Genomic DNA, 20,198 nt, shown 5'->3' on the forward strand with positions numbered 1-20,198 from the left:
TGCACATTCTCACATTATCATGAATAGAACAGATTTCATGCATTCTTTTTTTTTTTTTTTTTTTGATATTTCATCAGAGTTGCAGATCAAACTAAAAAGTCTGACATTAAATATGTAACAGTGAGTAACAAGAACCATGTGTTGTCCATCTCGTCACACCACCCCCCCTTCGTCTCCCCTCATTTCCCATCTGTGCCCTTCAGGCCCTCGCTTTAGTCGCCTCCCACTTCCCTCTTCCTTCAGAACCCGTCTGTTTTTGTTTTCCAGCCCGGGCTCTTTGCACAGGAAACTGTATACATTGGGAGCATTCAGGAAGGCAGAGCACAGCTTTCCCGTTAGCCCCAAGTTTGGGCACACACGGAAAAAAAAAAATGGATAAAAGAGGCCAGTAATTCCTAAACCAGGAGAGAAACAGAAGTCAGCTGTTCTCCTCCTCCTCCTCCTCCTCCCCTAACTTCATTTAGCAACTCTCACAGAGTCAACATTTTAAAAAACTCTGGCACACCAGGACTAGAACTCCGTCTTAAACACAGTATTTACATATTTAGAGAAGAGAAACTATAGTTTATGGGGAAGGGGGGGCACCTCTCTTGATGTATGTCTCAGCCACAGGGAAGCCCGTGAAAAGGGGAGACTGGAATGAAGGAAAAGAGGAGGGGATAAAAAAGGAACAGAGAGAGACTGGCTGGGGGTGAAAAAACAACAGGAAACCGACCAGTTCTAATGCTGTTTCTGCAAATCCTTCACAGATAAAGCAGCGGACCGCCGCGTCCTTCAGTCTGCAGTCACACCATGTCTTTAGTTTGGTCATCTCCAGAAGTAATAACAATCTAAGGGAACTTTAGGTTTGAAGAGTGACGTCACTTCTGCTCTCAGCCTCCGACAGTGCGGTTAGTCAGAATGCGAGCGGATGCAGACGTTTGGGAGCTGTTTGCTGGGATCTCGATGTGGCTGCTTTCTGACCTACAGTTTCAGCCTTTCTCAGGGTCATATGGATCAGTCGCCGCACCTACCAGGAACTTGTCTTTTTGATCATCTGGACCGATAACTGGAGCCACATGAAGAATAAAGGGACGAAGCAGAAGTCCAAAAAGAAAGGGAGTGAAAATGCGTTCGGCTGTGACCTGACAGAACACCTCCAGAGTTCAGGACAAGATGGTAAACTCCATTTTTTTCCTTGTTCTTCTGAAATATACCTGCTACCTTACAAGTAGATGATCAAACTACACTTTATTTCCTTCACTGTCTTCCTTGACTGAGACATTATGATAACATTTATATAGGAAAATAAGCTTTATTAGAGTTATAATTATTATAACTTTTAATATTTCTTTTAATACATTTACTATTAATACTTTTAATTTTGTTAGTATTAGCCAACTATCTAAAAGTGATGTGATAAAATTATGACCAAAACGACAATAAAAGTATCTTTACTTTCAGTCACACAAATGTGCTGTCAGCGTACGTGTGTTTTACATTAAGAAAGACTATTCCTTTTTTCAGTTGGCAGGAAAAAAAATGTCATTTGTGACGTGGGGTGTGGCTGTAGCACTTCTTGTGACAATGTCCTGTGATGACTATAGTTCCAATGACTAGTTTAGTGTCTGACAAAAGACTGGGCGGTGCTGCTGAGAGACAGCAGCCCGTCTTTCTCTGCATGTCTCAGTCTATTTTTGGAGACATGATCTGTTGTTGTTGTTGTTGTTGTTTGCCTTGGTGCGTCAAAAAAAAAAGAGCGATCAGAAATCTCCCACGTGCATGTAGGATAGGAGGATAGCTTTACTTAAAGGAAGACCTGTTGGAGTCGGCACACTTTGAGGCGGGGCGTCCAGTGCAGGAAGTGAGGGAGGAGGAGGAGGAGGAGGAGGAGGAGGAGGAGGAGGAGGAGGAGGAGGAGGAGGAGGAGGAGGAGGAGGAGGAGGAGGAGGAGGAGGTATGGGTTGTACCCCTGTGTCATGGAAGCAGCAGACATATTGTGCTTTCAGGGTGTCGGTGCCTTTTAATGAAGTGGGATTTAGTGTTTCAGGTGAAAAACGGCAGAAGAACAAATCAAATACCAAGTAGATGTTGCAATGTTATTTTTAAGCATCCGTCTCTGTGTACCACGTGGATGCGCGTTGTCTGTAAAGCTCTAATCAGACATGTTGAGAGTGGAAACAGCTCCAGTGTCATCGTCAGAGGTTCTCCACAAAAATCCCAAACAATTTTGTCTTGGCTCAAATTACAGCAAAGCAAAGCGGCACACTCACAGCTGCAAAATAAAGCAGTATGAGTGAGAGCTTCTCTTGCCTTTAATAATTCAAGTTCAAGATCTGAACCAAAGTAAAGAGCAACCAGAATGATCGATGAACAATTCTGTATCAGCCACAATGTCACTCCATGACAGGCCACCAGTCCATCACAGGGTAAACTCAGACTCACATTCACACCAACAGACACTTTAGAGTCCCAGGGAGAACATAAACTTAAACCAACGCGATAACCGAAGCACTGTGCGAGACATTAACGTTAGGATGTCCGTTTTTCTTGTTTCACAGAAGATATTCCTGTTTCATCACATTAAACATGTGTATGTTGACACAACTGTGAAGGTGTGGTGATATCCACAATCGAGACTTGAAATCTTCAGGCACAGTTACACTTGTCTGTAACTTGAATTGCTCACAATCAAGTATGTATCGGTAGCAATGTACCGGTAAGACTTGTAGTATACAAGGAACAGTAACTGTTTTTCACTGCATAAACAGAGAAGCACCAAGCAACAACTTGGGAATTGTTCGTCATCCAGATCTTCCCCACAGACATGCAGTAGAGTATCCAATGAATTCAGTCAATCCGATTGAATCAGCAGACTGCTGGTATCTTTGGTGACGACTGAGACTGCCACAAATAATCACACACTCACTTTGAGGGAAGGATTTTGGATTTTTGTCTGTCCAAAAGATAATGATTTTATTGACTTCAATTGAATAGAAATACAGATCAAAGACAAGATCAATATTCTGGATGAAAAAAAAAAACTTAGCAATGAATGTGTGATATCAACTATTGATTTTCGTGTAAAAATTAGACATCTGTCTGCACATTTGATTACTTAAAAAAGATTAAAGCTCAATATATAACCATGATAAATCAATTTTAAATCAAATTGATTCTATATGTTTCTGTGTTTCTTTGAAAACGTATAAAATCAATTCGGCATTTGATCTATGATCTATTTGGGAGCGTTTGCTAATTTTATTTATCCACATATCCAGGTGTCAAATACAGGCAATAAAAAGTTTTTCTCTGACTCCTAATGTCTGATCAGTTGTTATTTTATGAGTGTTTAAAAAGAAAGCGTTTAATGAGTCTGCACATGTCTGCAACACCACAGCTGAAAATCCTGAGACTTTTTGAAGCATGATGCCAAACTCATCCACGCCGTGCGTGCCGAGTGGGATGTTTTGTAGTTGAGAAAGTTGTGTGGGTCAGTGGTCACATTTCAAAAGCCGTTTTCTATTAGAGGAAATGTCGTAAGTAATACCAGCTACAAGGACTGGGTGTGTCAACTTTCCTCTGAAACAAACAAACCATTTTTAACTTCCTGTCAAAGTCCACCTACAATCACCGGCCCCAAGGAGCACAAAACAACCGCAGTGGAACAAACTGCATACGATCAGGTTAACCTTATGTGCATTGTTACCACTGAAACGATACATTTACAGGCATTTCCTTTCCATGTTATTTCCATTATTCTGAAATTCAAGCGGGATAAAAGAGAAGAGAAGAAATGTGTTAAAAGTTTCTGTAGGAGTGCTTAACCAAGAGTTTGTTTCTTGAAGTTCCTCAGGTTCTGAAGAAATGTGCAGAGTTTATCGAAAAGCATGGGATTGTGGACGGGATCTACAGACTGTCAGGGGTCACTTCAAATATCCAGCGCCTCAGGTAACACGGATTTTCTATAAAGTGACATGTTTCTTTAACTGTGTGATCTTTCTCAAATTACACAGTGCATCTGAAAAAAAGATTTTAAAAGCAAATAGTGAGACAAAAATCTGTTATTCCCTATGGATGCCTTTTTAAAATATAGATCTCATGTACAGTGTGGGAAAAAAAAAATCATGCACCAAAAACATTTTTATTTTCTTCAGTGTTTAGATTTTTGCTTGTTTAGCATCTGTGTGCCAGTTTTTCCCCGCTCAGCAACATCAGCTAACTTTCACTCTAACAAGCCACATGCTGCAGGAGTCTTCAGCAGGGGTGTGAAACAATCCCTGCATTCAGCTAAATCCGTGTGCGTGCGTGTGGTCGCGCTTGTGCGCGTGTGTGTGTGTGTGTGTGTGTGTGTGTGTGTGTAGGCAGGAATTCTGCTCCGAGGCGTGCCCTGACCTTACAAAGGAAGTGTACCTCCAGGACATCCACTGTGTGGGTTCCTTATGTAAGCTGTACTTCAGGGAGCTTCCCAATCCACTGCTCACATATGAGCTATACGGCAAATTCACCGTGAGTACATCCAATCGCATCTACGCCGGCCATAAAGGCGGGAAATCCTGTGTGACTAAGAAATGGGTTGACGGCAGATTACCGTAGTTCTAAATCTGTGCGTTTTAAATTTGTGGCAGACAAGATGGCAACATCACACATCGGGCACCGAAGTGGTGTTTACTGCACCTGGTGCTTCAGTGTACGGAAAGTGCAAAAGCAAACCTGCTTTCAAAATACTATAAATTTATTGTCTATCTTGACTTGACGTTATGTGACGATATGAGTTTTTCCTCCGTGTGGTGTTCTGTTGAAAGATTATTCTGAGAAGTAAGGATTTGTTCTCTTGCCAGACGTAGTCTGAACGGCCTGATTTGTTTTAAAATAAATAAACTTTCATATTTAAAAGCATGATACAATATATCATCTGCATTTAGAGAAGATTTTATTGCACCATTCTCTGGATTAAATAAGCACACGAATGAGAAGGTGCAGTGGATGAGTGCTGACCTCAAAGTCCCAGTTCAGGCTTTTAGTTCTGTGTGCCTTGACATGCCATTTGCATACCTTGGCATTCGAACATCTCCCGTGGATTGTTCCTGAGGACAGCAGCTCTCCGGTGTTTTTGGAAACATTCGTCCGGCACCTGCACAAAGAGAACAAAAATATTTTCACAGGGGGAGTTCCCTTTATCTTTTTAGATGTGCTTCATCAAACTTTATGACACATCTACTTTCACATCACTTTATCCGGAGATTACGTTTCAGATTGTGATCCTGTTTGGATGCAACACGGCATGCTTGAGATACCGTTTGTACCTTGGCTGTAACACCTGACCGCACAAGTTTAGTTCCTTTTGTTAGTGACATTGCAATATGTAATTAAAGCCATTGTGCCGAGCTATTTGGATTCGTCACACTACTTTTATTTAGTAAACTCCAGCAATGGTTTTAAATTTATTCATCAGGCTAAGACACAAGGAAGTAGTCTGAAAGAAAATACAGATTAATCCACTCTTCCAAACTCTTTTGTTCGCTCGCTATGAGGAAGACACTGTGAAAAAAGATTCCGGTATATGTGTGCAGATTTTGTGATTTCAGCTGTTGTTTTCACATACAGGAAGTAGTCTCAGTCCAGGGGGAACATGAGAGACTACTACACCTCCAGAGGGTCATCAGGGAGCTGCCAACGTCTCACTTCAGGTGAATTTAAATCCTTTTTCACGCCCTGATGTTTCAACAAACATCCAGCTGTTGAACCGAGTCTCTGTTACATATTAAAACGGTTTCGTCGACTCTCCTCAGGACACTGGAGTACCTCACCAAGCACTTGGCCCGCCTCGCCACCTTAAGCACTCAGACAAACATGCACACACGTAACCTGGCTCTGGTGTGGGCTCCAAATCTCTTGAGGTGAGATTAGCTTCAAGGTCTACTTCAAACAATATCTGCCTTTTGTTATGTTTTTTATTTATTTATTTATTTTATTTTTTTTGTACCCACCACTAAACCTCCTCAGGAATTCTTAAGCTGGCTTAAAACTTGATGAACTTATACTTAAAGGAGTTTAACACTTGTGTCTTTAGGTCTAAAGACATCGAGGGTTCCTCTGGCAATGGAGACATGGCTTTCCAGGAGGTGCGGATACAACAGTCAGTGGTTGAGTTTATTTTAAACCACACAGATCAGATCTTCAGTGGCGATTTGGCACAAAACAAACCTAAAGAAGGTATGGCATTCCTAAAATGTACACATGTTCTTTTGCGGGATAATATGTGTTACTCTAATTTAACCTAAACCAAGTCGCTGTTGTGCCACTTCAGGACCGAGCTTGATGTGTGGGGAAAAGTACGCCACGCTGCCCATCAGCGGTCAGTGTGGGCCGATGAAGCTGATGAGCCTGGAAGAAGCTCAGGCTCGCTCCCTGAGTCCAAACCACCCCGTGCACAAAGAGCGTCAGCGAGAGAACAGCCTGCCTGACACCAGCACCGCCACCCTCTATCACACCGTCATAGACATATCAGACAACAAGTGAGTCACTGTGATTACAATTCACCAACTGTAAAGGGTGTGTTACTTGATCCTGTTTCATAAAACACTGATAGTATGAATATGTAGCTTTTTTCCCGCTTTTGCTGCATTTGAACTTGACTTATTGATCTCAATCTGCCTCCTAGAAGAAAGCTTTCCGGGAAGTCGAAGAGATGGAAGTCCATCTTCAATCTCGGGCGGTCTGTGGACTCAAAGGGAAAACTGAGCCGGAACGGCAGCGTGTTCATAAGAGCACAGGGGATAACAGGTAAAACCCCCAGTGGGAACATAATCTAATCTAATCTAATCCACCACATACATTAAAGGAATCATCTTCTAGAGCATGCACATTGTTCTTTCTCCAAATGTAGGTATGTCCATGAATAACTGTCAAAAGAAAAGGAAAAATAAAGATGTAATTTTAGTACTGAGGGAAGAAACTGACTGGTATTAGTAGCCAGACATCGAATTCGACCGCCAAAAAAAAAAAAAAAAAATTAAAAAAAAAAAAACAAAAGAAGTTGGAGCATCCAGTATGAGTTGATAGAAATGTATTCACGAGGACGAAAGAAGATAATGTTTTCTCATGAAAACATTTTTTTTTTTTTTTTTCCTGAGAGATTTCTTCCACTATCTGCTGTTTGAACGCAGCACTAAGTACAATAGCACTTCACAGATATGACTGGTCTGAACTGACTACAGATATATATTATTTTGAATTTCAACATTAAAAAAAAAAACTTGATCCCTAAAACTCTCATGAAGTTAGAAAACACAATGTTCTGTGTGTGTTTCCCATTTAAGTCGAGTCCCTTTTGTACTTCTTTCCACAGAAAAGGCGGCTCTGCGTCCATCCAGGAGCATGGAGTCGTTGTGCTCTTTACCAACAGGTGAGACCAGTGGTTTATTTATGGTAATTGTGCCGTGTTTTCAAACACTGGGCAAAGTTGTAGATTGCAACTCTCAAAAATACCAACCTTGACTGCCTCCTTATGTAACGTGGCCCTTGTGTCTATTAATAGCATTTCATAATCACTTGTGTAATTTTTACTGCGCAGACGATGACAGAACAGGAAACAGCAGCACGCCCGGCGGAGCCGACAGTATTTTTATTCCGGATGTAAAGTCCAGAACGCTGGGATCCGACTCACTCTACGACCTCAGTGAACACGACCAGAACTGGGAGTTTAAAGGGATCAAGTCTGGGGGGGCCACGGGTGGCTGGACCTCCAGCCTGAACCAGAAGGGGTCGCCAGGTGCTTCTGCGGCCCCTGCCAAATCGCTGCCGGAGCAGCTGAAGGTGTATAAAGGGGACGACCTCAGTGGCTACAAGCCCACCTCTCCAAAAAACAGGAGGATGCTGTACTCGGGCTCCTCCCACAACAGCTCCTCCAGGCCCTCTTTCCCGGGGAGCTTCTTCCCGCTGGAGTCCTCGCCGAGGCACCAGCGCAGAGCCGTGAACATATCTGAGCCTTTCGCCGTGTCCGTGCCCCTGCGAGTGTCGGCGGTCATCAGCTCCAACAGCACGCCATGCAGGGCGCACGCCAAGGACAAAGCGGCGACTCTGAAACCCTCCAAAGAGACCTCAGAGCAGAGCAGCAGCAGTGGAAAGAGCAACACTTTCCCTCAGCTGGAGCCAAAGAAACAGGAAGACGCAGAGAGGAAAGATAAAGACGACCTGACCTCAACGGCATTGCTGCAGGGTGAGAACATCTTCCATTGTCACGCTTGAAAATGGAACACTGAGTTAGATTTTAAGTTTACACACAAGCTACAGCGTGGAAATTAAAGGAAAACACACTTGTTTGTTACAGATAGCAGTAAAGAAGTGGCAGCAGAGGCCCAGGTGGGGAGAAATCTGTCTGAACTGGAATCTCGGTCCTCTGCAAATGTAAACGAAGGCAAAGACACAGCGCCATCTTCTGGGAAAGAACTGCACAGCGAGCACAAAGAAGAAGAACCGGTGAGATGCTCATGATGAGTCTTTTTTTAATAACAGATGATTTTCTTTGTAGGTTAATCCTTAAATGTTTGTCTTTGTCTTTTCTAGTTTGTGAGAACTAAAGCTGAAGTCTTCTGTTTTGTTGTTTAATAAAGGACAGAAGAGAGTTAAATGTAAATTCAGATTTATAGTATAATTAAGTTAAAAGTCAGGACAAAACCACAGCAGGCATATCTTTGAATCATGGTGAAGATTTGTAACTTATACAATGAAAGGTGCTGTTACTTCAAAAACATTTAAACCCGACTGTTTTTGTGATTCTCAGGTAAAAGAATCTCCTCCTGGAAAACAGTCGTGGTCTGACCACGAGCTGAAGATAACTGAACCAGATATCGACCTGCCAGATGACTCTATCAAGCCTGCTAATACTGCCAGCCCTTGCGAGAACACTAAGTTAACGATGGACGTTAAGTCCAAGCGAAGCCGCAGCTCTCCATCTCTGTCCTTGCTGTGCATGGAGCCAAGTCCAAATACCTCTGCGGGTCTCGCTATCAGCACTGGATTCAACTCCGCAAGGAAGCAACCCTCAGAATCCGATATCTTATTTTCCCTTCACAAAACAATCGATACTTCCAAAGAAAAAACACGCAACGTGTGGCCTGCCGACCATGTAGATAAGAAAGAAAAAGCGTCACGCGTCAACAAAGATGAGCCGGTTTTCACCAAGCCCTTACGGCTTCCTCTTAAAGAAACCAACTTGGATCACATTACAAGTCCTCTAACGATCAAGGATGTTCCAGTGGTCACAAGCTTTTTGGGAGCAGAGAGCACAGACGCAAAACCTCAGAGACATGAAGTTCGTCAAGAGGAACATAAGACGCTATTGGAAGGCGGTAAGAGAAGCGTGAATGCTGAGCTGGAGCCGATCAAAAAGCTCTCTTTGAGTTTGGAGGAGAAACGCAACGCGTTGGAGCTGCCGATCCTCGACGATGACGAGGGATGTGGAGGAAACTCCGAGGAGCTGGACCTGGTGGAGTCCTGGGAGGATCTGACCTCCTCGAAGCAGTGGGTTACGAGCCCCCTCCACTCACCTGATGTGGAGGAGTTATTCAGCCAGCTGTCGCCCTTCAGCTCACTGGAGGAAACCGTCAGCTCAGACGCGGAGCAGATTTCATCTTCTTCAGATGAGAATGCCAAACAGTCCCTCCTCAAGAGCGCTGACAGCTTCTCTGGAAGCTTTCCTCAGACTGCGAGCGCTAAGCCAGACACTAAATGGACACACCTGCCGTCAGTGCCTGCAAGGATGAGCGAGAATTACTCAGCTCAGCCCCAAACAGGAAAGAGCAGCACAACCAAGCAGAAGAACACAGTCTCATCTCACAGGTTCAACAGACAGATGTCTCATGAATCAGCAGTCACGGTGAAAAGGGAGGAAAACTGCTTCTCTAAGCACCGACCCTTTTCTCTGAACTTAGACCTGGGCCATCGCTACATCCGAGACATTTCTAATCAACAAAACCCAAATTCGTCAGAGTTTTCCTCCTGTCCGAGAGGATTAGTGACCTCATGTGGGGCCGCCAACAACGGCCTGCCCTCAGATCTGGAGCTGTTTCTCAGTGACCAGCAGGCGCCTCTGCGGAGAAACTCGGCGCCGGTCAGCGTGGCGTCCGTGCGGACTGCGTTCATGATCAAAACGTGCCAGGCCAAAGCTGTGCCGGTGGTGCCTCCGAAGGTGCAGTACAGCCAGATACCTCATTCCAGGCCAGAGAATGAAGTCCGGGCGGCGAAGGAACAAGAAAAGGAATGCACTAAAATGAGCGCAGAGAAGAGTAATTCTGTCCCTCCGATGATGTCTGACCTGAAGGAGGAGTTGGAGAATAAAGAACCCGCCCCCAAACCCCAGAAGCACCCGACGAATGAGAAAACTGCTGAGTGTGGGAAGGCCACATCCACTCCTGAACTGCCAGTCATCACCAGGAGACACGCCCCGAGCCTGGAGGTGTTTGTAGACTGTCCCAGACCCGGCAGGGGAAACCTCCTTCAGAGGCCGTCCTTTCGGAACCGACAGAGGCCTCAGAGTCTCATCCTGCTCAGCCCTCCTTTCCCCATCATGGACTATCCATCGTCGGGGGACGACGGGAAGCTCCTGTCGACCATCAGGAACCTGAACGACCCGTCAGCCGCGAATGTGTTCTCTAACGAAGGGACGGACAGCCTCAGAGCGCCGGAGGGGATCGCTCTCCAAAACAAAATGACTATTCCAAAAAGTGGGCAGAGACTGGAAACATCCACCAGCTGCTTTTATCAGCCGCAGAGGAGGTCCATGATCTTTGACAGTCGGAGCCACAGGCAGATTGAATGACTGGAGACCGTTCAGCTTCTTGTTCATGCAAACAGATACACTACATCGAGAATCTCTCTGGTAGATCATTGGATTTGCATTTATTCAAATTGAATCTTTTCTTTAAAATGAAGTATCTAAGATACAGGAAGCCATTAGAGCCGGGCTAAAATACTTCAAACAAGTGTTTTTTGATTTTTTTACTTTACATTTTACACTGAACTGCTTTATTATTTCACAACTGGTCAATTGTAGTCTTATATGATGCATTATTTGAAAATTAATCTGTGACATTCAATGAATTGGGCAAATTCAATTAACTTTATTTCAGTTTAAATCACACAACGTCATTTCCATCACAAGGCACTTTACAGGCAATTAAAATCTTGAGGAAACTGCAGCGATTCTATATGAGTAAGCGACTGCGACAGGCAGAATCCTGCAGCAGATTTCTACTGAGATACTAAATTATATTAGAACTTAGGAATTTCAGACCGCACACCATCATATCGATTACATTTTGTGCAACAAATTCCCTCACAGTCCCTGTGTTGGGCAGTTTTCAGATGTTAAATCTGAATTTTAATCCCACTTATTATGTTAGTTAATATTTCATTGTTGAAGAAAAGCTCTCAAGCGTTATAGCTCATATTAAGACATTTCAGAAACATTGTTTTGTCCAGAAGTTTCACTCAGTCGTGGAGCAGCGTTCCGCAGAATTATGAGAAAACGTTCCATCGTAACTACAGGCTCCATCCATTGCGTAGTCAGACGCTGAGTTGAGAAAGAGATGCAGCCTTTCAAAAGATCCCAGGATATATAAACACATAAACAGTTTTAGCTATATCCTAAAACTCATGAAGACAGTTCAAGATGTTGAGGATCTTAGCTAGGAATGTGGTTTTATATCACGAGTGTGAGGTTTTCATGTTGGAACACTATTAAGTTTACAATGTTTACTTATTTCACAAAGCACTCATGTTTCACAGACTCTTAAAATGTTTTTTTTTTTCCTTTTAATACTTCACTGAGAAAGAATCTCATTTGAACCTGGGTTAGTTTTGGGTTTTCATATTTCTCATGTTTCTACAGTATTACGTATCTTCAGAACTCGTTCGATCTCCTCCTCTCTCCCAGATGACTCAGGTTGTTGTGATTTTAAAGAAATGCAGACATCCCACAGTCCTCAACATGAAGGCAGATTGTCACCTCTGCACACATACGGACGACATTCATTCTCCCTAAATACTAAATAAATGTAAAAGTGCCATAATAGTCTGTTAAAAAAAATACCAGAAATCCAAAGGACTTACAATTTAACTGTTAAACAGTGTATTAGTCATGAATCTCAGTTATTTATTCCTTTATTTACTCATACAAGACATGACATACACCTGATATTTTTACAATATACTATATAATTGGCTCTGTAATAAGCTGATGCCAATGTGATTTTATGACTAATATTTAAAAGGATTTTTTTTTATTTCTTATTTGAACACATCAGAAGTTTTATTCATAGTATTTAGCCACAGAAGAATTTATATTAAGATGTAGCTTGTTTTTCTGTATTTTTTTGGACATCATGGCAGAGTTTTAGTTATGCGTTTGTGACAATAACTGAGTTAAAAAAAATCTGCTTTTTAGAAGAGATGTTTTATTTGACCATTTGGTGTTAACAAAAGTGAAATTCTGCAGCTGCTATTCACACAAAAAAAAAAACTGGATGCTGACTGTGTGCGCGCTGACTGTATTCACTGTTTGGACCTTGATGGTGCTTAGCGTCAAAGTCAGATGCTGCCATGCGCAGGCTTTTCTCTCCCTTCTGTTTGATGCCATTGCCTCTTTGTCATGTGTGGGTGAACGCCTTTTAAACGCAACAGCCTTGATGTTACATTGTATTTAAGTTGCTTTGGATGTTGTGCGGCTTGCAGTGCGTTGACACTGTGGTTTGGTTGGACTGAGTGAATGAACACATTGTTTTTATTCCTAAAAGTTTTTGGGATGTTGATGAAGATTTCAGAGTTATTGTTTTTTTTTTTTACATATATGTTTTGTAACTCCTGTAAACTTGTTCGTACTGAAGGTGACTGACTGAAGTGTGTGTGTATTTGTAAGAAAAACACCTGAGTTGATCATTTTGAGATGGATGCTTTGTGTTAATCAATTCTGGCACCTAAAGCAAAATGATACACATAAGATGCTCGATGAGATTTGTTACAAAAGAGTTATGAGAATAAAATCATCACATCAAACTGAGGTTGTGCTAATATTTGACTGAGGTGTTCAAAGAATCAGCTCAAAAGTACATTTTAAAGGGAGTGATGTTAAGCAGAGTGTACAGTTTGAGATCACATGCGTATTCTTTTATAGACGGACCATATGAACATATTTTACACTTTGAATCGGTTATAATAACTCTGTGGAGATCAAAGAAAAAGATTACACTATTCCAAATCTCTTTGGAGACTCAGAGAAACTTGTATGCTGCTATTTTTTTGCCATGTGAACACATTTTATTCACAGTAAGAAAAACTACTGAGCAATAATATTGTGTCCTCTGAGAAATCTAACTTGTCTCAATTTAAGTCTTTGCGTAATCGATTTTTTTTTTTTCATTTGCCTTTTAAAATATTTACTTTAACTTGTCAAAATGCACCAGGACAAGTTTTACGTATTCAAATATCCACAGCTTCTATAAGTGACTGTGTGGCTTGGTAATCCACTGGGCTTCACATCTTCTCATTGCATGTGAATTCTTTTGCTTTTCCTGGGAGTCCTGAACATTTCATAACTTTCTTTCCTTCACAAAGAAACACACTGAAAGGAGCATGAAAACAGAGATTGGGGTGCCGCTGCTGCTGCCTGAATGAGGAGTATTTAAGGGGCCCCCCAACATGGATGAGGCCCTTTGGGATGTGCTTCCAGACCCAGTTGCATGCATTATGGGAGTTTATTCGTGACAGAGATGTTTTACTTCACATGATTAGTGGTGAGTGGTGGCGAAATGGAAAATTATACCTTAAAAGGGGGATTAAAGTGTTATGAAAAACTTCTCGAATCGTGCATGTGCGCGCGTCCTCCAACCAGCCATCGAGCTCCGCGTCTTTGCCACCAGATGACGCTCCTGCTCCACACGCGTCTCCGGTCAGAGCGCAGAGCTGCACACCAACAGGCGGAGGGGCTGAGCGCAGGGGAAGCGTTTCTATCAGGTGCGCGGAGGACGCGTCACAGTGCACGTACACACACGGAGACGGAGCAGGGGCAGGTGGCCTCACTCTCCCCACAAGAAAAAAAAACAAAAAAACAACGCAATCCCTCTGGGAGTCATCAATACATTGGGCGTGTGCGTACGCATGCCCTGTGCGCTATTTTGGCCAATTGGGACCACCTGTAATCCCGTTTAAAGAAAAAAAGAAGATATATGTTCTATGGTTAGATTTGAAACAAAATTCAGTCACAGCACGAGGTGTAAAATAATCCAAGTTCATAAATTACAAAGCTACACTTCAGTCAGCACTGGAACGGTGTGTACAGTAATGATGGCACACAACACGAAAGGCACAACGCTGTGATCCAAATCCTGAATGCTAGACTTCACTCATACGTTTTGAACCATCTGCTGCAGCTTTTTTTCCTCTTTCTTCCTTTACATTTTATCTTCTAAATACGCGATCACAACCTGTTACGTTGCTTTCAACATTCAAAAAAAAAAAAAAAAAAAAAGAATTACGCAGGACTTCCTGATCCTCACATCCATCCTCTCATATGGAATGGCTGCACATGGCACAGTCAAACGCCCACAGAAAAAGAAAAAAAAACTACACTGTAGTTTTGTAATAATGCCACATCAAATATTTGGGCCAGAGTCACACGCAGAGGCATTCTCCCTGCTCCAAGCCGCAGCGCTGGCAGAGGTCTCTTCCATGTCTGCGCAGTTCATTATTTCCCGACCTTTGACACTCCCTGTGTATGGGCCGAGAATTAAAAAGGCGTATTCTCAGCACACTGAAAAAGGCACGCAGGGCACGGTGCGCGCGTTGAATATTCAATTAGCGAGGGGGGAAACTGAGGAGAAGTGGAGCTGCGTGCCAGTCCTTCATCTTACATTACTGATTAGCTGTTAAACAGATTATATACAGCTGGATGGGTTCAAATGTTGCAGCTGAAAACAGTCGGAGTTCAAGGCAATGACGGGCGGTTTCCTTTCCTTTGCCACTTCAGCCGGATCAACACGCTTCACGCCAACGATGAGACAGACTGCTGCTGCTGCCGCTGCTCAGTTTTTAAGACCCTGGCCAAAAACTGAACCCATTTTGACTCCACACGTGTTGATCAAGCTGTTAAAATGAAGCTGGGATAGAATGCAGTTGATAGTTTTCCTACCCCAGACCACACATGCGTGCTGTTTTCTATTTTACTATTCCAAAAAAAACTTTAGTTTATTTCTATATTAATGCAAAAAAGAAACAAGTTGTGCCAGATGATGCGTTTCAACGTTATAAACATCTACAAACAAAAATATAAAACCACAAAACATCACATAAAGTAGTGAAATGTAAAGAAGAAACAATCTTTAATCATCAAGTATTTGTTGAAAAACGTCTTGACTGAAAAATATATTTGTTTCAACTTATTTACTTTGGATTCACGGCGAGGTTGGAAGTCTGGAACAGCTCGCAATTGTCTCTTAAAAACGAGTAAATAAACACGTTATAAACGCAATAAAGTGTTTAAAAGTTAATAAAGTGTTGCATTTAAGTTTGCATGTTAAGTTGTTAAAGTTTACTCCGGACTTTTGTTAAGCTGGATAAGTTTAAAGTTGTTGAATGTGCAGTGCCACAGCAAGCCACGCGGGTCCAAAAGAGCTCTCATTGAGAAGCCACGTGTCCGTTTCCAAAGCCTCTCCAACTTAACCACCTCCTTTGTACGACTAACCCACATCGGCAGCGTCCCTCCACATAAAGGGATTTGCAATTTCAAGATATTTCAGCTTAAATGTTTTTGACAGTTCCCTCGCTTTTACCTCGGCTTGGTTATTTTAACTGTGCCAAATGGGTCACCTTGGGTTGCTGTCTGCGCGCAAAGGGCTTTTGCGCGCATTCAGTCTGAATTTTTTCCAACTTTCCTTGACGGGGAAACCAGCTGCTGGTCGTGAAAAGACGGCTTATTAATTGTCCTTTGTCATGCAGAATTGCTTGATTTCTAAAGAAACGTACAAAGGCTCTTTTTCAGGATTCAAGTATTTTGTTTCGTGCGTATTTTCAAACCATCGAATCAGCTGCAGCGCCGCGCCGTCTACCAGACTCTCAGGTACTGACTGCCTGCTCCCTTTGTCCCCTTTTAATGCTGTTGTAAATCGTGCAGACTGATTTGTTACAAGCTGTTCTTTTAATCTGATAGATAAGAGACATGTCAAAGAAAAGCCGTAAATAAAAAATTAGCCAGAATAAAGACAAGGGCGAGTCTGCTAGATGGGCGCCTGTTGACTCAAGCGGCTCTCCAGCGTCAGGGGAGCCCTCTCCTCAGCTCCGTCAAGGTTACGTCCACAATTCCCTTTTCTTCTTTTTTAAAAAGACACCGTAGTCCTTTTTGCTTCAATGAATTGATCGGCACAAAATTAAGAATAAATAAATTGAGCATTTGGAGCACCGAGCGTATAAGCTCCCCCAGGGCGCATACCCCCGGGCTATTGAATGGATAAAGGGCGCTTTGCAGAGGACGTTGTGAGCAAAATGGGGCTCTATGGTGCAATTAACAAAATAGTCTAATCCCATATCTTAACAAATGCAAATATATGAGTTTTGTTAAAATGGTTAAGTGAACAATTAAATGAAAGTTTACAAGTGAAACTGCACATCCAAAAGGCACACCGACGCAGATAACGTGCTGTACGCAATTTAAAAACACTTTTTGCTCTCTTTTAAAAAGTACACAAATGCGTTTATATACAACCAAATATCATTTAAAGTCTATTCAGCGTGTAAGATATATTTCTGACAGCCAAAGCTTCAGCCGGAGAGCAGCTGCAGCGGTGCGTAAAACACTGAACTGGAACCACACGCCAAACTCGCGGTTTGGTCTTTGTGAGGATACCTCAACGAGAAGTCAGCATATTATAAATTATAATTCAAAATAATGCACGTGTACTGTTTTAGACTAATTTTACTTAGAATACAATTCCAGCATTTGCCTTTAAAGCAAAATTATATTGGGAGTATCCTGCGCATGATTTGACTTGGCACATTTCCTCTCTGCGCTTTAATTTAGCAAAGGTAAAAATAAAATTGCATGCGAATTTAAAAGTGTGTGTTTGTAATTGGGGGGGAAAAAATTTGTCCAACTGTGGGGAGGTTTGCAACGGGTGTTAAAACACACCTGGAGCTCATAAAACCGCCAATAAACTTGACCACAGTGTTGCGTTAACAATAAGAACAATAAGGGTCATGGGCGCCAAACTGAATCCTTTCCTCGTTTATTTTCATGTTAGATCAATATCTTAAGATATGCGCACTTCTGATGCACCATTATGAACCCACGGTGATTATTAACTCAGTCACACGAGACGGATCATTTCAGCTGGGATGAAACTTCAAAAGAGCTCCAAAGGGCCGGGCAGTGATAGCTGGCTTGAGTGTCCCCCAGGGAAAGCACTTAAGAGGATCCCATAATAATGTCTTTATCACTTGTTAGTAATAAAGATTATGAGGCATTTGATTTACTTTTTAAGCTCATACCCCTCCAATGTGCTCCTTAGTTACACAAAAACACTACGCTGCTCTTCAAAAAGAAAGCCATGTGCAGACTGAAATATTAAGCGAAAAGATGTATTCATTCTGAGATCAAATGAACTGCTATAATCGCATTTTGAATAATGCCGGACACATTATGAATAGTTACAGCTTTAGCAAAAGAACAGCAACACATACATCGTTTTAATTAGGAGAGAAAATAAATGCTACGTCTGAAAAGAGAGATCAGATTCTGCGTATCGCGCGCGTTTCCACATCAGCGCAGCCAGCAAGAGTTTCTGTAAAATGTCTATTTCTACTTAGACCACCGCCTCTAAATTTATATTGGGCATTATCTAAGTGTTTGTCATTGCTTATACCTCTTTAATTTGTTTCCCAACTAACCTGATCATACGGAGTTCATGTGCGTCTCTGGCGCGCAAAGGTGCGCAAAAACAGAATATTCAACACAACAACAAACTACCGCTCAGAAATATTTTTATTTAAGTATCAACATTTTTAAATAAATAAATACTTTTCAATTACACTGAAGATATAATTTCAGAGTGGTCTCAGCCATGTGACGGAGGGGTTATTAATTTCTCTCCAACTTTCCATGTCTTAAATCACAGTTCCATCCACATAGAATGAATCTAACCAGTATTCACCCAGTGTAGTACAAAATACTGTCTACCCCAAAATACTAAAGGAAAAAAAAATGGTGCTCTTGCTTTTGGGGTTGTTCTTTACAAATATGCCTACCGTATTCATCGGATTGGCAACAACAATGGACTGTTTTCAGAAAAAAACTACATACAAAACGTACAACATGTATACAGCTATACAATAATTCAGGGCAATTCCCTGATTAAATATTCTCTGTTTATATACAGACGACTGAACATGGATGGTACAGTCAGGGTTTTTTTTTTTTTTCCTTTTTGGCTGTATTCAAAATCAATCAGGAGCAAAATTTTTCAGATGGAGTCAAGAGGGGAGTTCATGGAGAGACGGACAGGTCCACATCCTCCTTTTCGGATGAGGATGGAGATATGGGAATGTCGTCGTCCTCTTCCTCCGAGCATCTTGCGGTTGACAGGGACGAGCACTTGCAGCTGTGTGATCCAGTCCTCTGGCTGCTGCTCTTTCCCTCCTTTTTGTGCTTCACTCTGCGGTTCTGGAACCAGATTTTCACCTGCTTCTCAGACAAGTTCAGGTACGTGGCGATCTCGATGCGCCTCAGTCTGGAGAGGTACATGTTGGAGGTGAACTCTCTCTCCAGCTCCAAAAGTTGTGTGCTGGTGAAGGCGGTGCGCATGCGCTTGCTGCTCTGAAGTTTGCCGTTGCTGTTTTCTGTGAAAAATACGAGGTGCTGTCAGGCAGTGCGAGATGATTGAAATACATGAAATGCAGCTGTGGTGAACCAATCTAAAAGGTAAGTGGGACTGTACTCACCGATGGAGATGCAGTGGAACTGCCGCGGGTCTGGCACTGTGTACGCAGCCTGGTATATCCCGGGTCCGTGGCTGAGGTTGACGCTGTTGGATGAAGAGTGCTGCCTGGACAGAGCTGAGTGGCAGTACTGCGAGCTGAAGGGGGGAAAGGACGCCTTCAGGAGCGGCAGCGTCGGCGGGGACGGATGGAGCTGGGAGGCGGTCATGCACAGCGGGCAGAAGCACAGCAGCCCGGCTTTCCTGGAGTGGCAGGAGCCCGGGAGCCCGTGCGCGTGGTGCGGCGAGTGCACGGCGTACGGGAATAAAGGTGGGTTGTTCTCGTTCCCCTTGTCATTCGTCTCCCTTAGAATCAAGGAATCCACGAGAAAAGACCTCGGCATGGTTGCAGGCTTGTTGCTCAGCTTGTGTGGAGTCGGAGCCGATGCGCGGTCGGTGCGTGCTCTCCTCTGGACGGTGGACAGCGAAGTGGTGCTGAAGGCGCACAGCCTCCCCTTAAATAGCCGCGGCGGACTCGGTTCGGCCATGTGACGGTTACGCTGTAAGCGGCCAAGAGCTCTCAATAGGGTTTTGTGCCTTTCTCTCGGCATTCCCACTGCACGCTTCCCCATTATTTCACTTGTTAACTAAATGAACTGCATAATGTAGTCTATTCTTGTCAGCCCCACCCACGCCGCAAGAGGCGGCACTGCCCATTCTCCCTTTTATCATCACTCTCATTTTATCATAGAGGAGAGCTTAAATTCGCGATAGAATACGTTTCTGTAGCATTTTGGAAAGCCAGAGTGAATTCAAGTTTTGTTTTAGAGTTGGAAAAAAAAAGCATGTGGCTGAAAGTTGTTCCCTAAATCGTGCCGTAACATCAAAGAACACAAAAAACAGCTGTGATTTCTTTTATTTAACCCTGAAAATTTCCAAAGATCTTTTTTTTTTAAACACAGACTACAAGAAGTTGAAATCAACTAAATGTACTGTCACATTTGAAAAAAAAAAATGACACACACAAAGCCAAATCATTCTCGCACTGCTTCTCCTATGATGTGCATAATTATTTTTCCGCATTACGCATCCTGACTAACCTCCTGTACTTGTGTGGCTGCTTTGCCGACAGACAGCGTGAAGCGCAAACATAAATGCAACAGCTGAATGTAAAGTTTATGCATACCCATTTTAGGGTTAATGTGTCATTTCTGGCCACAAAAAAAAAGGGACAAGTCATTGCCTGAAGGCAGTGCT

The 20,198-nt window shown here is 42.8% G+C and overlaps 2 protein-coding genes and 1 long non-coding RNA gene across 6 annotated transcripts in view; 1 reads left to right on the top strand and 2 right to left on the bottom strand.

The window, feature by feature from the left end:
- Positions 1-20,198, bottom strand: part of LOC115394926 (uncharacterized) — a 51,851-nt gene that overhangs the window by 3,543 nt on the left and 28,110 nt on the right. For all 3 annotated transcript variants that reach the window (XR_003932200.1, XR_003932198.1, XR_003932199.1), the window contains one exon: positions 5,035-5,113. This is a non-coding gene — a long non-coding RNA (uncharacterized LOC115394926). The remainder of the gene's footprint in view (positions 1-5,034; positions 5,114-20,198) is intronic.
- On the top strand, positions 553-13,029 carry arhgap31 (Rho GTPase activating protein 31). Of its 2 annotated transcripts, none has more exons than XM_030100222.1 (12): positions 553-1,158; positions 3,828-3,930; positions 4,344-4,488; positions 5,587-5,669; positions 5,772-5,879; positions 6,053-6,195; positions 6,290-6,497; positions 6,644-6,765; positions 7,331-7,387; positions 7,556-8,200; positions 8,312-8,460; positions 8,765-13,029. In XM_030100222.1, the coding sequence occupies exons 1-12, from the start codon at positions 1,059-1,061 to the stop codon at positions 10,799-10,801; spliced, it is 3,900 nt and encodes a 1,299-aa protein (XP_029956082.1). In that variant the 5' UTR covers positions 553-1,058; the 3' UTR covers positions 10,802-13,029. The 2 variants fall into 2 exon arrangements, with proteins under 2 accessions (XP_029956082.1, XP_029956083.1); XM_030100223.1 differs by having other exon boundaries at positions 6,647-6,765.
- gsx1 (GS homeobox 1) lies at positions 18,001-19,482 on the bottom strand. The gene is made up of 2 exons (XM_030100232.1): positions 18,967-19,482; positions 18,001-18,864 (listed from the first exon to the last, which is right to left on the bottom strand). Exons 1-2 carry the CDS (start codon positions 19,343-19,345, stop codon positions 18,512-18,514), a joined length of 732 nt encoding a protein of 243 aa, XP_029956092.1. The 5' UTR covers positions 19,346-19,482; the 3' UTR covers positions 18,001-18,511.

Source organism: Salarias fasciatus, chromosome 10 (assembly GCF_902148845.1).
Source record: "Salarias fasciatus chromosome 10, fSalaFa1.1, whole genome shotgun sequence".
In the NCBI taxonomy this organism is placed as follows: Eukaryota; Metazoa; Chordata; class Actinopteri; order Blenniiformes; family Blenniidae; genus Salarias; species Salarias fasciatus.

Excerpts from the sequence above, each read along its gene's own strand:
- arhgap31 (XM_030100222.1), top strand. The coding sequence starts at position 1,059 with ATGAAGAATAAAGGGACGAAGCAGAAGTCCAAAAAGAAAGGGAGTGAA. Across the intron at positions 1,159-3,827 it reads CCAGAGTTCAGGACAAGATG|TTCCTCAGGTTCTGAAGAAA; the intron begins GTAAACTCCATT and ends TGTTTCTTGAAG. Across the intron at positions 8,201-8,311 it reads CTCAACGGCATTGCTGCAGG|ATAGCAGTAAAGAAGTGGCA; the intron begins GTGAGAACATCT and ends TGTTTGTTACAG.
- gsx1 (XM_030100232.1), bottom strand. The coding sequence starts at position 19,345 with ATGCCGAGGTCTTTTCTCGTGGATTCCTTGATTCTAAGGGAGACGAAT. Across the intron at positions 18,865-18,966 it reads GTTCCACTGCATCTCCATCG|AAAACAGCAACGGCAAACTT; the intron begins GTGAGTACAGTC and ends TATTTTTCACAG.